This window comes from Rhinolophus sinicus, chromosome 16, assembly GCF_057876585.1.
Source record: "Rhinolophus sinicus isolate RSI-liver-muscle chromosome 16, RSI-T2T, whole genome shotgun sequence".
Taxonomy (NCBI): Eukaryota; Metazoa; Chordata; class Mammalia; order Chiroptera; family Rhinolophidae; genus Rhinolophus; species Rhinolophus sinicus.
Window position 1 is genome coordinate 114,801,843 of NC_142516.1, and position 18,356 is coordinate 114,820,198.

Below are 18,356 nucleotides of genomic sequence, written 5' to 3' on the forward strand. Positions count from 1 at the left end.
AAACCAAAAAGATCTCACCTGCTAAAAATATATTATTTAAAAAGTTCATACCCAAAGCGAAACCACAATTCTTATACTTGAATGCACATAAAAGCAAATCCAGTATATTGAATCGGGCAACAGAATAAATTATTTAATAGTAAATGGCACTTCACAGTTCTCTGCTTGCTTACCTGCATAAAATACAAATCATTTAAGCATAGTAGAGGCTCTTCTGTCTGGTTAAAGAAGACAACGTGAAAAAACAAAAAATAAAGCCACAAGTTCTGGCTGATGTGCACACTTCCAGGTTGGTGACAGTTTTTCTATCCTGGGACTTGGAATATGTGGAGCTTTTATATTTGTGGAACTGACTCTGTGATCTTTTGTGAGCTATATTCAGATTTACAGAGCAAATAAATGAGTTTTAGCTTTTACACATTTATGTAGGTATATATGGGTCTCCAGCTTCTCATTTGGGTGCTTTATTGTCCCTCATTCAAGCTTAGCAATTTCAGAAAGAGCCTCTCAACCATTTCTTTATAATGAACTTAACTCTGTGCCCACGGCAAACCCACGACTCCCACTGACACCAGTTCTAATACTCGGGGAGAGAATCAAAGAAAGGATCTCAGAGGAGGAGAGATAGGCAGTGTGAGGCGTGTCTGCTACAAATTCAAAACACTGTACAGAAAACACAGATAATTTGGAAAACTCAGTGACAATTATTCCACATTAGAAAAGATGTGTCCATTCTTGGTGACATTGAATCATGTCTAAGTAGGCTGACATCGGTGCCGTGTTGTTCTCCTTATATGTGTGTTACTGTAATAGCTTCTGATGTTACCAAAATTATAGAGGCGTCTTCCACAGGACCAAACTGAGAGAATAACCTTTCCTTCGATAGGCATCTGACATCCAACCCTAAACACTCAAACGTTGAAACCACATTTCATTATTGTCTCTGCCAAAAACTGCATTAAAAATAAAGCACCCATTTTATAAATACTTATCTAAAAATGGTGCTTGGCTCCCCCCCTTTATTTCCCTTTTTCTTTTTCTTACTCTCTTCATCGAAGAAAACATTTGGGACACTAAGAATGATTTTTAAGAGATTTTATCAGCAGATCACTTAAAATCAAGGGACAATGCTATGATTGATTTTTATTTTTGCTATTTTGTTTAATTGTTTAATAATTTTGCTTCAAATTTTTAACCAGAATGTGTATTCCTGACATATCAGTAAAAAAATGTGATGAAAGTAGCTGCCGTACATTTCAAACATCAACTCAGGACTAAGATAAGACTGTTATTAATACCTGTTTAATCCAGTTTTCTTCTGCAGCCTTGTTTAGAGAAATAGTTCGTTCTATTCAGGTTTCAAAGCAGAATGGGAAATGGGGAAATTGTATGTTATTCAGATTACTCAAAAATTATCCGAGGGGAAAAAAAATCAATAAAAACAGATTCACCTGATTTTTTTCTACATATCTCAGTACATAATAAAATATAAAATCTCTTAGTATAATTTGCAGGGTATCAATAGTTGTGGAGCTACATTAACTCTTTCAGTGCATTCCATTTAGCAAATTAATGTGCTAGATGTGCTAAATTGCCCCACAATGGTTCAAGAGTAAGAAAATGCAGCTTCCAAAAGCGTCGAATTCCCTGTTTAAACTAATTACGTGACTGTGTGAATTAGACAGTTGATCTGATAGCCTCGTAGCTGTGTACGTCAGCAGCTTCCCTTGCACAGTGATTATCAAACAGTTTACCCTACGACTGAGTTATACACCAGCCATTTTAAAGGATTGTTTGAAAACAGGGCAAGAAATTAACACATTGACAACAGGGAAAAGGGAACTTTTTATTTATTTATTTTACAATCACAGAACTGAAGATCGACAGTTGGGTATTTTTTAGAGACCTATTGGCATCTCTGGCTCATTCCAATCATATTAAAATAAAAGCAACTTCAGCAGCCCTCCCTCCTGGCTACCCTAACTACTCAGCCTCCCAGAGAAAGCCCCTTGCCTGCGTTCCAGGATCCTCGAGTGGTTTCAGAAGGTCCGGAGACTGCAAATGCAGAACTAATGTGGACACTGTTCTTTCCTGAACTCTTCCAGGGTTGTGGGAGGCCATCTGTGAAGGCGATAAGATGACTCGGGATACTCTCCGCACTTTTCAAATCACCCCAATTCCTCACTTAGCAGCCGTCCCATCCATCATCACTACCACATCTCATAAATACACACTCACACACTTCAAAACACATTTCATAGACCTCAGTCCATCCCAAAGTTTGGTAAATCTGTGGTTCTTCAAGTGAGACCCCCAAAACTTCTGAGAAATGGTGATGTAAAAAAAAAATACGACTTTATAACTCTGGCTGAAAACTAGATTTTGTCCTTGTAAATCTATTTAAGAATTTGTCTTATATAGATTAAGATTTTTTTTGTGTTTTTCACCTCTAAACCTTTTGAGGAAAAATAGTATGAAAAGCAAACGCTGAAGAAACGAAGAAACTTGTAGTTTATCTAAAGGGAGAGTTAAATACTTAAATTGAATGAATATATGTCAAACATGAGCTAGACATAGGAAGACCTCATTCTATTTCAAACTCTAGAAAAAGAAGGAAGGAACTGAGTTCTAATAAGCATAAATCTCTGAAATTAGAAGAAAGTTCTTTACCCATAGATAATGTTTTTAAACTCGATCAGTTCGAGTTATATTAACAAAAGAAAGATTGCAAAAATGTTACAACCTTAAGAAGTAAAATGGCTGAGTATGGAAATGCATCAGACAATTCCTACACAAACCAAGAAAGAGGATGACTAACTCTTACACTCTTAAGACCTGGAAGAATGAGTTTATGCCGTGGTTATTCATAATCTAGAACTAGTGAGAAAGGTTGTATCTGCAGTTTAGCTGCAGGTACATACCTGTGCATATTCAATTAAAGATTAGTTCATTCCTGCCTTAATAATTAATAAAGAGTTCTGCTTTTTTAAACTTATTTTTAAAGTATACTTTATTCTCCTTAACACAAAGGTGTACCCATAGACACGATTAGTCCCATTTGGGACTGGTCTAGGCAACAGCCCCCCAGGCAGGCCCTTTTGCCAAAAGCAGTTATGCTGCCTGAGAACATGAAAGTCATTAAAGAAAGTAAAAGTGTTTTACTGTTACATTGCAAAGGCACACCAACTGGCAAATTATTAAATTATTTCAAACCTTATAGGCATTTTGTCCCATAAGCTGGGAATTTTGCCTGTGCCCTTTGGTCATCAAACATTTTCCATGTATCCACCAATTTCCTGGCATTCACTTATTCACTGATACTTATTCATTCAATAAGAATTTATTACGTGCCAGGTACTGGTGTTAGGCACTGGAGAATGCAGAGCTAAAAGACACATTCCCTCCTTTCAGGAGCTCAGAGCCCACTGAGGGAGACAGAGAAGTAAATAATTCTAGTGTGAAGTGCAAAGATAGAGTTTTTAAACGTGCTGTGAGGAGGGTCGTCTAAATCAGGTTGGGGATTAGGGACAGACATGAGGCAAGCAAACTTCCCAAGGGGGTAAAATTATAAGCTTGGTCTTGAAAGGTATGAATAAGGGTTAGCAAGCAGGAGTAGAGTTTTCCAGGCTGGAAGAAAGCATTTCCACAGGAGGCAGAGCATGGCTGGTTTTGGAACGAACATTAGCTCAGAGCATAGAACGCGTGTGGGGAAGAGGGAAGATGAGACTGGAAAGGGAGATCTGATCAAGGGGGGCTCCCCTGACGTGTCTGGTGGCTCTTTCCACCTGGGTACACAGGGCTCTTATAGAGGAGTTTACAGGGAAGCGACGTGGTCTGTCTGGTGACAGTACAAGGATGGATTGAAGGTAGAAGAGTAGGGGGCTACAGAAGGGCGGGGGGGTGGGAGTAAGGAGGCAGTAAATCTAGTTAAGAAATGCAGGCCTGCACCTGGGATGAGCACCAAAATTACAGAAAAGGAGGCAGCTTCATCCTTAGGAGATGAACTAAAACTCGGTGACTGAATGTCAGAGGCGAGGGAGAAGGAGGATCACGTCACTTAGATGGCTCCGTGGGTGGGGAAATAAGGCAAGAAGCAGGTTGGCAGACAAATGATGAGTTCAGATTTGGAAATTAGGAATTCGAGGTTACCATTAGGACAGTTTACATGTGGTCCAACATGGCTGCTTCAAACTTAATAGAAGCCAATTCCAGAGAGGTGGATGTGGGAGCCATGGCAAGAACCAAAGCCATGAGTGTGAATGAAATCACACTGAAAAGGAATGTGGAAGATCTAGTTAACAAGGTGGGAACAATGTGCACATATGAATTTGCACGCTGGAGTTTCTTTCGGCTACTTTAGGGTCTACCCTCTACTACCAGATACCGTATCCCTAATTTTTTTGGAACCTTCAAATCTGTGCCTCCCCTTGCGCATTACATTATTTTCTATAGTGTTTTCCCCTTTCTATACTCCCTTTTGCTCCTTCACTGCCCAAGTTTGCCTGTTCCTCTACTTTCCATTACTCCTCACACTTGCCACAATATTCATTTTTTTCTCTTCACGCTTGTTATGAATAGACAACACTTTAGTTGGATTTTGAATCTATCCACTACTGCAATTGTTTTCACTTGCAATTCTTTCATAGTCACCTCAGTTTCCCAAATCATTGACATTTCGTTAGTTCCTTGATACCACTTTCTTTCTGTTCTCTTTTCTGAGAGACAGCATAGGCTGACTGGAAAAGGCCTTGGGCTTGCAAACCTCGGTTCACGTACTGATTTTGTCACTTCTAATGGCGTGACTTCGGGCAAATCACAGCACCTCTTTAAAGTTTTGTGCCTTTACCTGTAAAAGGAAAGCTTTCTTAATCATTAAAATTCCTTCCTACTCTGAAAAATCTACGATGCTAACATTTCTCCCCAACTTTTCATAAGCTCCTGTCAAGGCTTATTTCAAAAGAAACATCATTTAACAAATTACCAAATTTCCTTTGCTAAAATAGTTAGGCATATTGCATTTTTATCAAACCTAATATCTTTTATATTATGCTAGTGCTAGTAATAGCACTTCATAATAATAAATTAGATTTCTCTTTCCAAATGGGCTTCCTACTCTCTAAAAAAAAAAAAAAAAAAAAAACTTTCCAACTAACTGTAAGTCTCCCAAATCCCTCCTTGTCTTCACGTACTGCACAGACATTTCCTGAGTGGTGGTCTCTGTTTGGTGGAACAAGTGACAGAATACAAAGAGGAAGACAAAAGAGAAGGATGGGTTTGTCCTCTGAGCCCTTCAGGGTCTCTTGGAATAAATCCAGGAAGATGAGGGAATGCACAGTTCTGTTTTACAGATTGTTTGAAGTAAAAATTCCCCTTGACATCAGCTGTCTCGGAAGTCTACATTTCAAGACCTGCACAAGACTTGTTATCTAAACAAATTAGATGTGTCCTGCTCACATCAACTTTCCTTGGTCGATAATCAATTTTTTTTAAATGACTTCTACATGATTCTTCCCATAATGGTAGCTAACCCAGAATCTTTCAGACCCCAAAGGGAACTAATTCTGGAATGTCCTGATTTACATGCCTTTAACTCAAGGCCTACGAATTTCAGAGCTGTGCATTATTGCTGTGTCAGTTCTCCCTGAGGTGGTAATGACTGTGTAAGGAAAAAGACACTGGGTCACTTCTCTTGAATTCAGTTTTTGAAAACTATGTCATGTCTGTGACCATCTTATCATTAGGCTCAATGTTCAGAGAAAGGGCTGAACCAGAGGTGAGGACCTGTCCTTGCCTATACTCCTGAACTCATGTTATCTGGGGCATTGGAAACAAGGGAATAGTGGTTTGACTGCAGACTACTGCCCTTTCTGGTTTTATGGAGCAAAGCACTGGTCAGAATTCGCCCCATCAGCAAGACCTGTGAATGAAATGCAATGCGACAAAGAAATTTAAACAGGTGTTAACCACCTCCCACCCCACTCTCCATCCCACCATGCAATTTTCCCCCTTTCTAATCAAGATCCTTTTAGCACTTGAGACAGAAATCATGCAAAATAATTCTTTCTTTTGTCTTTTTTATTTTGCATTTTCCCTGTCATTTTTGGTAGATAGCAGTCAGCTGAGTACCAGATGAACCCATCATTTCGCCGTTGTTTGATTGCTCTACTTACCTTAATGATGAAAGCATTTTGCATTTTCTACACAGAACCTGATTTTTGAGGATTTCCTACTGACAGCAATACTGCTGAATTCAAAGAAATTATAATTTGTCTATGAAATAATTATTAAAGTATATAAATTTCAGATTCATCCCTAGAATGCTTAAATGTAAATTCTTTTGCTATTAGTGTTACAAATCACATTATTGCTCTTAGGATTCCAAACCAATGCCCCTTAGAGGTTTGAATCAGGTTCTGTTCTGATTTTGCTGTTGGTGCACGTTCTTCATCAGGAATGAGGATCAAGGAGTGATTGATGCACGTGTTTTTGTTATGATCGGGTTAGGAATTGTGTTCAACTTTACACAATGACAGAGAAGTTGTTGCACATTATCATTATGGAAAAAAGCGTTTCCAGAAAGCTGGCAAGACTGAGGGAATTTGGGGGAGGGGGAGTTTGCTGATTGTTAAACTGTCAAAGGAAATTTGAATCTAAGGAACCCCAATAGATGGAAGTAAAAATTCTCCCTCTGTGTACAGGGGACAGTGGGGGAAAAACAGGTTTGGTAAATCTTTCGTGGGAGTCCTTCCTGTGATTCAAGTGTGAACGCAGACAGATGTACCCCCACCAAGCAGCTTTCAGGGAAGGATTATTCTGGGATGGCCCTGGGGAAGACACAGAAGAGCCAATCGTGACTAAACTTGAACATGACCCCATCCAGAGGCCTCCAGAATACACCCAAACCAACATCTTGCCTTCTCAGAACAGGCTGAGGTTGACAGGAGAAAACAGTCTGTGATAACACACGTTTAGCTGCCTTTCATTCACTCTTCTTAGGTGAAGAGAAGAAAGGTTTGGGAGAGAGGCACTGCCAACAGTACATAAGCAAATACATAAATCCGTCTCATCTTTCAGACCGACCAATTCAGTGTCGGCGCGTTATAAGGCTATAATCAGTGCAAGGGGTAAAACACATACTCTACCTCTCCAGAGTTATGATTTGTTCTTATGTCTGGTTTCCTTGCTTCTCTAAAGCCCTGCTCTGATTTACCCAGATTTTTCTCAAAAGCAGAAGATAATTTTAAAAACACAACATTCGATCAAAGAAGCCATTTTGTGGGAGGCACTGGGGACAATAGATAATTCTGTTGTTGAATTTTAAAGAAAATTTTCGAGAACTGCACATTGTTTCCACTTGAATCAATTTGCAGTATTGATAGTCTATTGACATGTGTGGGTAACAGTCTAAGTCAGTAAATTTTCTCTCAGTTCAGGAACCACTAACGATGTTTAAGCAGAGAAGTATTATCATAATGGTGTTTCAGAAGATTAACTTGGTATCAGTGAAGATGGGAAAGGCAAAAAGACCAGTTTTAAATCTAGGGCAGCTGTGGGAATGGGAAGATAAATATCCGGGAGATATTATGAAGGAAAAATGAAGAGTTGGGAACTGCGTGTCGATGAGGGGGACAGAGAGAAAATGTCAGGAGGAGAACAGCATTTTCAACTGAGAATGGCTGAAGTTCTGGTCTCTGGGGCATTTGTCAATAATCCCACTGCTTAGAAAACTTGAAAAGAGATTTTAAAATGTACCACAGAGGCTAAAACAGCAAGTCTAGGCAAAAACACAATCAAAATTAAAAGACGAACAAATAGATACACATCAAATAAGGGCATCCCATCAGTGAAAGAGCAGAAGGTCATTAAGAGCTGGAGGGAGTTTGTCTTTTCCAGCGAGAGTCCTTTGTGAAGCGGGGTTAATCGGGAGCAGAAAGAATGTGCTGTGTTCTGAATTTGAAGCTGGGAGGCTAAGACCACATGAGAGGAGTGGAGAGCATAAAGTTGATGTTCTAGCCAGATTCCCTAGAGCCTAATGCATTGTAAATTCAAAAAGCTAATGAAAGAAAACTACATCTCAAATATACAAGCTGGGCAGGCAGGGCAAGTTCACCACCAAGGCCAAGCAACATTAAGTAAAGCCACCAAGTTGCACATAAGCAGAGACTATGTCCTGACGCATATGTTTGGTGGGAAGGCCTCTTTTAGTACCTAGGGCCCCAGTATTTCAGGGGACAGTTGGACATTTGCTGGTGTGTTGTGTTTCTAATTTTGTCCAGGTAAAGGGTTCACCTGACATTTCTGAAAGTACCTGAAGTCATCCTTGACTACTTTTTCTTCTCTCACTCCCTCATCCAGAGTCCCCTGGTGATTTTAATGTCTCTCATCTTGTTTTTATTTCTCTTGACCTAGGTGCTAATCTGTAAAACAAGTTGTCACTGATCGACGCTGAAATTAAAAAATAATAATGATATGCAGAGAATTTTTTCATAAAGCTTTCCTTATTCCTTTTAAAGAACGGTCTCTCATCCTGAAGTTAGGTTCTTTCTGTCTTTGATATGTTTGCCTGGCCTTTCCTTCTGAAGTGATGGAGGTAACATAGGATCGTTATTTATTTAAAAACCCTGGGTTGGCCCCTGATTTTTTTTCTCCTGGTTGCTAAAACCGGAAAGTGTGAGAAGCCCTCCCTGCTTGACATATCACCTCACCCCTCGGCTCCTACAGTGCTGCCATCACACTAGTCTGATTAAATCCTTGCTTTTTCCTTTACAACGTCCTTCAGTTCCCACAGTCGCCAATGTTGAAACCTGCCCACGGCCTCCCTCTGCCCGCAATGGACCCTACGTGGACCCTCCACTTCAGCCGGTCTCTTCCACCCTCTGACCTCACAGCCCCTCCATCCTGACTCCTCCATACCCTCACCTGGCTGTTTTCCTGGAATGCCGTCCATGCCTTCTCTGCCTGTCTAAGTCCCACATCTATTCCAAGGCTCCGCTTAGGTACCCACTGTGATGTGGCCCTTCCTTCAGTACTCCAGCATGTCCGCATCCCTGCCTGCACTGCAGGTACCCTGGGGGTCCGTGCTACTCTCATGGCACTCGTTTTCAGTAGTTACGTTTTCATATGTCTGACTTCTTTCCCCAACCAGACTCCTTTGTGTCCATCATATCCTGTCACTGTAACTTGCACATAGAGCTTCTTCAGACTGGTGACGCAGAAGCTCTGAGGGCCCTTCCACCATGGCAGCTTTCCTGGCCTGCCTTGTGCAAGCACGTCAGCCCTTCTAAGTGCCTTAACTTCGATTCAGCCACTCCTCTGAAGGCAAAATTGAGAACTTCCAGGGGCTAAGCTGTGCAACTCGGCCACCAAGATCCCAGCTTAACCCTATGTCATTCTAATTGCACTACCTACAAAGGTTACTTGTATTTTTATTTCCCAGAGAACCAAAGGCTAATAGGTTAGAGTCTGAACGTGCAGCACCCTGTGCTCTGTCGCAGGGAGCTCAGCATCCTGTGATGCGAAATGCCTACCCAGCAGGACATGGAACATGTGGTAAGCCAATGAAAGCAGAGGCAAAGGTTGGAGAAATGCTTTCTGCGGGAGAAAGGTGACATTTCCCACTTTAGATTGAATGGAGCTACAAAACATAAACCAGCAAAGGGGTTGAAAAAGGGCAGGTGAGTGACAGCAGCAAGAATGAATCAGCAGAGTGCTGGCAGGTGGCATCATCTATAGAAAGCTATATAGTTCTGCACTTTAAATCAAGCACTGTGATTTACACAAGGGCTAATGGGCCTGGGGTCCTGTGCGTGAAAGTTCCAGTCACAGCCCAGTCATGAGATGCAATCAGAACCTGGCCAAGTCACCTAACCACATCATATTTTCATTTTTCGATCTGACAAATGAGGGGAGGGGATAATGCAGCGCTGAACTTTCTTTTATATAGGTGTCTTCAAAAGGACGTTAATGTCTTTAATACACAGTAACGTGTTCTTCACATTATACTATGAGAAACGTTAGGTGAAGCAAGAATTACGTCCAGGTTAAGATGTAACTTCAGGCTGGTTTTGTCAATAATTCTGTATAAATAGACCTATGCATGTTTGTTTCTTCAGGAGTAATAATTTCTTCAAAACAGCAATGACATCAGTAAACCATGCCGAGCTTCTTGCATTGATGCCTTAATCGGCTAGGGGCATTTGGGCGGGTGGGGAGAGGACGGAGTCTGCTTTTCTATTTCAGCTCTGCCTTTTGTGGGTCCAAACAATGATTGCACTCAATGGCACATTTGCATTCTCTTCGTTTCTCTGTCGAGCGTCTCTTTCCTGAGTGCCTGTTCCTGCCGCTGGCTAAGCAGCGTGGCAAATTGTTGGAACAAGTCAGTCAGACCCACGATCTGACTGATATTGTCCCCACTGAATTAATGGGACCAACTAATCCCTGGGCCTGACCAGACGTCAGTGTCTCTCCTTCCTCCTTTCTTCCTTCCTATCTCTACCACCATTGCCCTTGCTGAATCTTCTCTGCTTTTATTACCTAGAATCTTCTCCTAATTATTAACCACATTTTTCACAGCTAATTTTTTGTACTCTAAAAGCCCTCTATCCTTTTATTACCAAGTATCATTGAAGTCCTTTTTTCTTCCCTTTACTCCCTTGTCACCCCATATTTATACCCAATATTATTATCTTCTCCACTTTTTTCTTCCCCTTGGTTACTTGTTTTTCACTATTAAGATTCTTGTTCTATGAATTCTGCATCTGGGCTTATTTTAGGTAGGATATGATTCTTGTCTCCGTTTCGCTCAGTCCTTTTATTTATGAAGCAGCCTGGGTATCAGTCTGAAATCCAAGCTTAAGTATATTGTTATCCCAAGGGAATCCCTAGTTTGTCGTCCACAACTTGCATGTTTTTCTTTCTTCAAACCATATTGTCATTTTTGAAATTTTCTCTGGTGCTGCCACCAATAGAAAAGTCACCAAAAAAAAAAAAAAAATCAATTCGCTAATAAAATGTGTTATCTATAATGTATATTTATAATTATAGGACAGCTTTTTAAAATGTATCCTAACATTTAAATTATAAGTCCCTCTTATATTTATATGCTAAAAAAGTGTGTAATAAAAAAGCGAAGTATCATTGTCAGGATATATTACATCTCATTTCAGGAAACATAAAAGATCATTCAAGATATCACCCATTCCTACAATGTCAGCATAAACAAGATAGATTACCACCATGCCTACCACCATTTAAGTCCCAATTTACCATTATAAAATATGTTAATAACTGAGAAATAAGAAAGTATTTAAAAGACTTTATTCATTTGTTGAAGATGTCCTAAGATACTAAAAGAATATGTTTACATGTGCAAATATATACATGTAGATAATACCTTTTTAAAAATATTGTATATATATTCATACTGCACTGCCATAGAGAGTGTAAGTTAGTAAAACTTTAAAGACTGATATAACGGTGAATTAAATCTACTTTGTAGAAAATATGGAGAAATACTAAGGAATTTAATATCAGCAAACATGTTCCCTTTGAAACAGCAAATTAGATGTGCAGGAGGATTTTGGTCACACTTCAAAGAATAATATGCTGAGATGGAGAGCTATTCTGTTTACTCTTGCTCTCACCGGTGAGGTTTTTCTATGTTAAACAGGCTTTTGATTACTTCAAAGCATGTTTGAAGTCCTCACTCTGTATCGTTCCTGCACAAAGACAAATAGTCTCCCAAATTTGTGCAGCTAATACTGCTGTGCATTATATTTATGAAAAGAACCTACCATTTCCTGTTTAACACCAAGTTAATGCCTTTTTATTTAGCTATGACAGCGAAGGTCGTCTGACAAATGTTACATTTCCAACTGGAGTGGTCACAAACCTTCATGGGGACATGGACAAAGCTATCACAGTGGACATTGAGTCATCCAGCCGAGAAGAAGATGTCAGCATCACTTCAAATTTGTCCTCAATTGATTCCTTCTACACCATGGTTCAAGGTAAACACAAAAGCATCATTTTAAACTGTTATTTTTAAAATGCCACTAGCACCCAAATAGAATGTGACAACCCCCATTTTCTAAAACGAACCAGAAGAGGGAAGGTGAAAATATAAACCTCTGGAAATATTGATGAAATAATTTAATGTCTACATGTCATGTTTATTTATTTATATATACATATTATAAAATTACATGATGTGAAACAATATGTTAACCTGGAAACACTGTCTTTTTCCAACTCTTCATGTACATCATCAGACCCTGTTTGCGTCATCTTTCACAGTTTCCCCGAGCATATCATCTTTACTGCCATGGAAGGACAGTGGTTTGAGGCAGATCACTTTCTGAATCCATACGTGATGCAGTATCTGAATCCACATGTGTTGCGGTCACTGGAAATTGTATCCCAGTTCTGAATACCCATTTAAGTAATATCTGGCCTTTCAGTGTCCTCCTTCTATAGACATGTATATCCAAGATCTCCATCATGGAACCTCTGCCGTATTCCTTTTTGATGTAATCTTGGAAAATGACAGTTGCAATTGTGAGGCCATAGCTCTAAGAATAATCACTAAATCTGAATTAAACTTCTTTGACTCGTTTTTGTACCAGTTCTGTCTGGTAATCTCTACAATCATCTGAAATTACTATTGCTTGTATTCATTTATTCCCGAAATGGTGCTACAGTATGCAAAAATTTTAAATTGAGATATAGCCTACAATAGGAAAGTGGGTTTTTGTACCAAATGTAAGATGACTCCCTTTTTAAAGTCAATTTCAGGGGGAAGGTCGCCTTACATTTTTGGGATACAAGGTATAGATTGTAAATCTTTTCAAAGTTCTTCGATCAAGGATACAGGGATGGAGTCTTATAAGACATTAGGAGTGACGCACCACCCTCCAAAGAGCACATACTTGGTTGGCTCTTTGCAAAACATTTACTGCACATTCCATGGAGGTGGGGCCTCATTTATTTTGTCAGGCAAATAAGAAGAAGAAATCTATTAAAGTGGAGAAAGTCTTCAAATTCCCCTAAAGTTTTCCTTTAATATTCAGCCAAACTTGTTCTAGAATGAAATGCCAGAAATCAAAGTTGTTTTGTTATTTTCTAAGAGATCTTTAAGCACTTTTTAGTTCCTCCTAAAGAGGGTTCAGTCGCCATTTTAGAAATGTATGTCACTTCTAGTGTTTCACTGACCAAGTGTTTAATCCGTATCTATAGTTCATGTTTTCTGCTTCTTGTTCTTTAGATCAGTTAAGAAACAGCTACCAGATTGGTTACGATGGCTCCCTGAGAATTATCTATGCCAGCGGTCTCGATTCACACTACCAAACAGAGCCACATGTTCTGGCTGGCACAGCTAATCCAACAGTTGCCAAAAGAAACATGACTCTTCCTGGTGAAAACGGTCAAAATTTGGTGGAATGGAGATTCCGAAAAGAGCAAGCCCAAGGAAAAGTCAACGTCTTTGGTCGGAAGCTTAGGGTGAGTGTCAGAGGGCAGGTAACCGCTGCCTCTCCTCCGTGCTGTGTCGGCGGCTGTCCGCGGCCTGCCTCCACTCACCTCCTCCCACCGTCATCTGTCCGGGGCTTACATCCAGCCATCAAGCCCTTAGATCATTTATAGTGAAAGCCAACTATTTGAGAAAAGGGTTTTTGCAATATATCTATAATGAAACATAAGTCTTCCCTAGGAAATTAGGAAATTGCATGTAGCACAATCTCAAATAGCCAGGCTGTCAACTGATTCTTATTTTACTAATATTATCTTAATATCTTATACTTTCCTGTTACCCACTCCGGAGGGCTGGAGATAAGAAAGAATTGGCTTAAATATTGAAAGTTTTCCAATTCATAAATATGTATATTGAAAGAGATGGGCTGGCCACTGAAAGATGGATTTTTTTCCTTTGCATTCTCAATATTTTTAAAGTACAGTTTGGGCACATAGAAGAGGATCGACGTCAGAACCTAACTGTTGCCTCCTCGCTATTTTTAGGAGTAACGTACTATTTCTTGTTATGCTAGTGTACTTAATCTTTGCAAAATGTTCTCTGCATTGCCTTGTTAGGTGTTGTTTTCTCCCTCTCACATTGTGGGCCAAATATATCTAGGAAGGAAGCTGTGATTTATGACACCTATTTGGTGAAGACAACACGAAGTACTAAAACACAAGTTACAAGAAAATCACGTTCAGACCACTATAAACTGAACCTGATTCACTTTTCCTATTGGTAAACAGATGTCAGCTTATCGGATAATTGCAGATAACTATTCCTAAAATTGCTTCCCTTGCCATTAAAAACAAGTACATAAAATGAAGGCGGGAGAGAATAAAACACGGAGCATACTATTTATGTCTTTTTTTCTGCATCAAAATGGTTAAATTATTATAACAGGTCAACATTATTTACCTGGATAATCCTTCAGGGTAAGAAATAGCTACTACATACTGTCTGTATTTCCAAAAAGTAGAAATGAAGTAAAAAAAAGAATCAGTGGATCAAATACATACTGTATCCAACTTACGGATTATATTCTGATTCCACTTCAATTGCAAAGCAGGTGTTTGGGACTCTAAATACATGGTCTTCTGGAACCAATGCCATGTGCTCCCGTCTCACCACATCCCAGGTGGTGGGCGCCAGGATGTCCTAGCTCCAGTTCCCCTGGATCAGGAGTTCTGGCAGGTACTAGGGAGGCTGGAGGGAGGTCAGTTCAGTGAGAGGAGGGAGAAGAAAAAGCAATAAAACACCAGAGGGAGGAACAGGATTAGGGTTGAAGGTAAAGTGATGGACAAGAAAACAAGCTCAGACTTGTTCTGTGTCACTTTTCTTGGGTCTCAGGCCGTCGTTGCCACAGTAAACTCCAGCTGCTGCCTTTTCTTCTACTGACACTAGGACTTCGTAGCTGCCTGCATCCCTGTCTGCGGCCACCACTTAATAATTTTCCCCAGGACCTGTGGTTCCTTGGGCCATTGCAAACTAGAATTTAGTTCACAGGCTTTATTTTATTCGACTATCCTTAAAGCAGGCATAATGTACACACACACACACACACACACACACACACACACACACACACACAGAGTCTCCGGCACAGAACTGACTTCATCAAAAGACACAAAAATACCCCAAAGACACAGCTCTGAACTAGAATTCAAAAACTAGGGGTTCTACATAAGGTTCCACTTAATACTAATAATAAAGCTTCTGGGAAAAATTGTAACATCTGTAAATCTCATTTTCCTTATCTATGTCATGATATCTACATTATGATCTAAATCATATAACATTATCTAGATACTGTCTTAACATTATGACACAGACATGATATATAGAGCTGTATTATAAATAAAGTTAACCCTACCCTGCCTCTGTTTCACACCACTGTTACAGAATCACATGAGACAATGTGAAAGTACTTGGAAAACAAAAGGCATGATTGTATATTCCCTAACCCTAACCCAGAGAATCTCAGCCACATACCCAGATGTTGGGCACTATACCCACCAGGTAGATGAGAAAGTTGTTTAGCTCGCTGGTTAGGAATATGTCAGTCCAGATGAGGGAAGCGTAGGGGAAATATGTTGCCCACTGTTCTTTCAGACAAGCTATGTCTAAGTGTATCCTTTTTTATTTTTATTTTTTATTTTTTTGTAACACTGCTCACGGCTTTTCTAGACATAAAAAGAAATTAGGAAGAGTGGAGGAAAGGAGGAGAAATCCAATCTGAAGTCCCTGGTTCTCTGTCTGATTCTAAATGAAGAAAATGCCTCACCTTGGGGAGGAAGGACTAGTACACACGGGCATGGTGTTCGTTTCCTTCTAAATAGCAAAACCACAAAGCCTCAGCAAGACATTGCAGAAAATATACTATTTAAAATGGCCTGTGCAGTCACACTGAAAGGAGATTTCCAGCTGATATGTGTGATTGCTCTCATAGAGACAATGCCAAGATCACAAGGGAGGGTTTCTTACTTTCAAGATAAGATTGGATGTGCCAGCTCTGACTGCTAATTTCATTCCTCTGTGGATTCTAAGAGAGAAATTCTAGGAAGAAAGTGGTGATAGAAAAATCTGGTTTAAGGACTGGACCTGGAGTCTGCCAAAATAGGGGCGAGAGGAGAGCAGAGGACACAGAGGCCACCCGGGCACCAGAATCAGCTGAAAAGCCACCCGTCTGCTTTCTGCCCTTTCCTGAAACTGGAAACGTCTCCTCTCTTGCCTCTCATTATTTCTTAGCAGAACATTCTTTTCATTTTTAAGATGTTGACGTCAGTGTAGCTAAGTGCCTGACACAGGATGGACACTCCAATATTTATTCATGAGTGAAAGAATGAGGAAAAGCCAACCTTATAATATGGGTTATTTATTTCACTGCATCTATATCTTCCTAAGAGAGGAGCTATGTAAATAGAACCTCACATCCTTGCAAATGTTTGACTGCTATAAACAAACCTAACACTAGATATAAGATTGCATAGGTGTGATAGATATAACACTAGAAGAGGAGTTTAAAATGTAAAAAAGAAAAGGCAAGGATTAGAAAAGAAAAAATTATATAAGGCAATAGCAACATGAAAGCGTTTTCTGTGAAAGGGTGCACTAAGGGAAAAGGGGGTGGATGCAGTAGGAAATAACAAGCAAATGAAATCGTGACACAGATGTGGGAAAGCACAGCAGAATGAAGATTAGACAATTCCTTAGCTTACTTATTTGTAGCTAAATTTGTTTTAAAAAGACACATAATAGTCGCTGGTCTTTGTGTTATAATATTTAGTAAATATTCCTAATTTTTATCATGTGTTGGACTTTGGGACCAGCCTTTAATCCATTACAAAAAAATTGTATGGATGGCATTCTAATAATAAAATTCACCTTCTATATTTGCACAGAGTTGAGGTGCTTAAAAGAAAGAAAATTTAGTGAATTATTTAAAAAAGAAATTCTCAACCTTTGAAAGTGTGTTTAAAGGCATACATGAAGGTGATAGCATATGTAAACCTTTTTATGCCTGTTGCGTTTGTGTGATAGCCTGTGTCTCACTTTAATCTGAGCAGCACAGCCTAGAGTGGGATTGTACAATGCAGTTAGCACTTGCTGATGTGTGGAGACACACAGAACAGTCTGCAGCCAGTTGATGTTCTAACAGGGATGCAAGGGAGTCGAGATACTGTGTCCGAGTGTACTGGGTAATGAGCCAGCCCGTCCTCACTTCCCTCCGTAACATTCCAGATACGTGAATATAATCCGATTGTGCTTTGTATCTTTAAACATAAAGACATGGTTTTAATGTCTTTATGCCTTAGTTTTTCAAGCATTCCACAGGGAAAATAACTACCCCTCCCCCCAACATCAAAGGGACGTTGTGATTAATTACAGTCGTGCTGGACATGATCTTTGAAAGTGGGGATTTTCTGTGCTTCCTTAAAAGGAATGCTGTACATCACAAAGGAATTCATGGTCCTCTCTTAGCCAGACCCAACATTTGGATTCATTTTTATGTACCTGGAGGTATCGTAACAATCTGATGTCAGGTTTTTCATCGCAGGTGAACTATTCAATCTAACGTCATATTTTTTATATGAAAAAATATTTATTAAAAGGCCATTGGGGTGTGGAACAATGCCGCTGCTTTATGATTGTAAAAAAAAAAATCATTGCCAAGTTGCCATGATTTCATAAAGGTGTAGTTACGTGATAGTATGTCCTACAATGGAAATGTCCCTTGACTTCTGCACTTCGTTTACAACCCAAAGGAGAAAGTTTGCACGTATTTGGGAGGGATAGTAAAACAAAGAAAGATTTGTTAGTATCTTTTGAAATTTTACACATTAAATCACAGTGGCTGGTGTCTGGAAACAGTAAGAATGGTTAAAACCTTGGCTCGCGTTGGGAATATAGGGAGAAACACAGCCACATTCTAATGGTTTCCTCATTACTTCAGTTTGAAGGGACAAGAAAGGCAATGCATACAATATTTGGATGAAAAGAAAAATTAAACTTCCTTCCAGATGTTTGGTCTCACGTGTGTCCACATGGTGACGTGGTCAGTATGACAGCTCACACAACAGCAACAGTAAAGACTGTCACCTGACTGCGTTGGGGTTGTGTAGCCATACTCACAATCCAAAAACCAAATCAGAAGCCCAGTAGCAGGGTGCAGGCAGTGTAAAGAAGGGGTTCCTGAACTGTCTTTCTGCCCTTCTCCCTTCAGGAACCAAACAATTATACTAAATCTGCAGTCCAGATTTCTTATGTTCTGACCACAGGAAATATTGCAAAGATAAAGGAGGGCTAAGGGTGTCAATAAAGAATTGAGACACAACTTAAAGTGAATACA

The 18,356-nt window shown here is 39.7% G+C and overlaps 1 protein-coding gene across 19 annotated transcripts in view; it reads left to right on the forward strand.

Annotated features, from left to right (window-relative positions):
- TENM3 (teneurin transmembrane protein 3) overlaps positions 1-18,356 on the forward strand; it is a 2,441,918-nt gene that overhangs the window by 2,407,668 nt on the left and 15,894 nt on the right. For all 19 annotated transcript variants that reach the window (XM_088793202.1, XM_088793205.1, XM_088793208.1 and 16 more), the window contains 2 exons: positions 11,833-12,008; positions 13,262-13,497. In XM_088793202.1, coding sequence (XP_088649328.1) covers positions 11,833-12,008; positions 13,262-13,497 — 412 coding nt within the window. The remainder of the gene's footprint in view (positions 1-11,832; positions 12,009-13,261; positions 13,498-18,356) is intronic.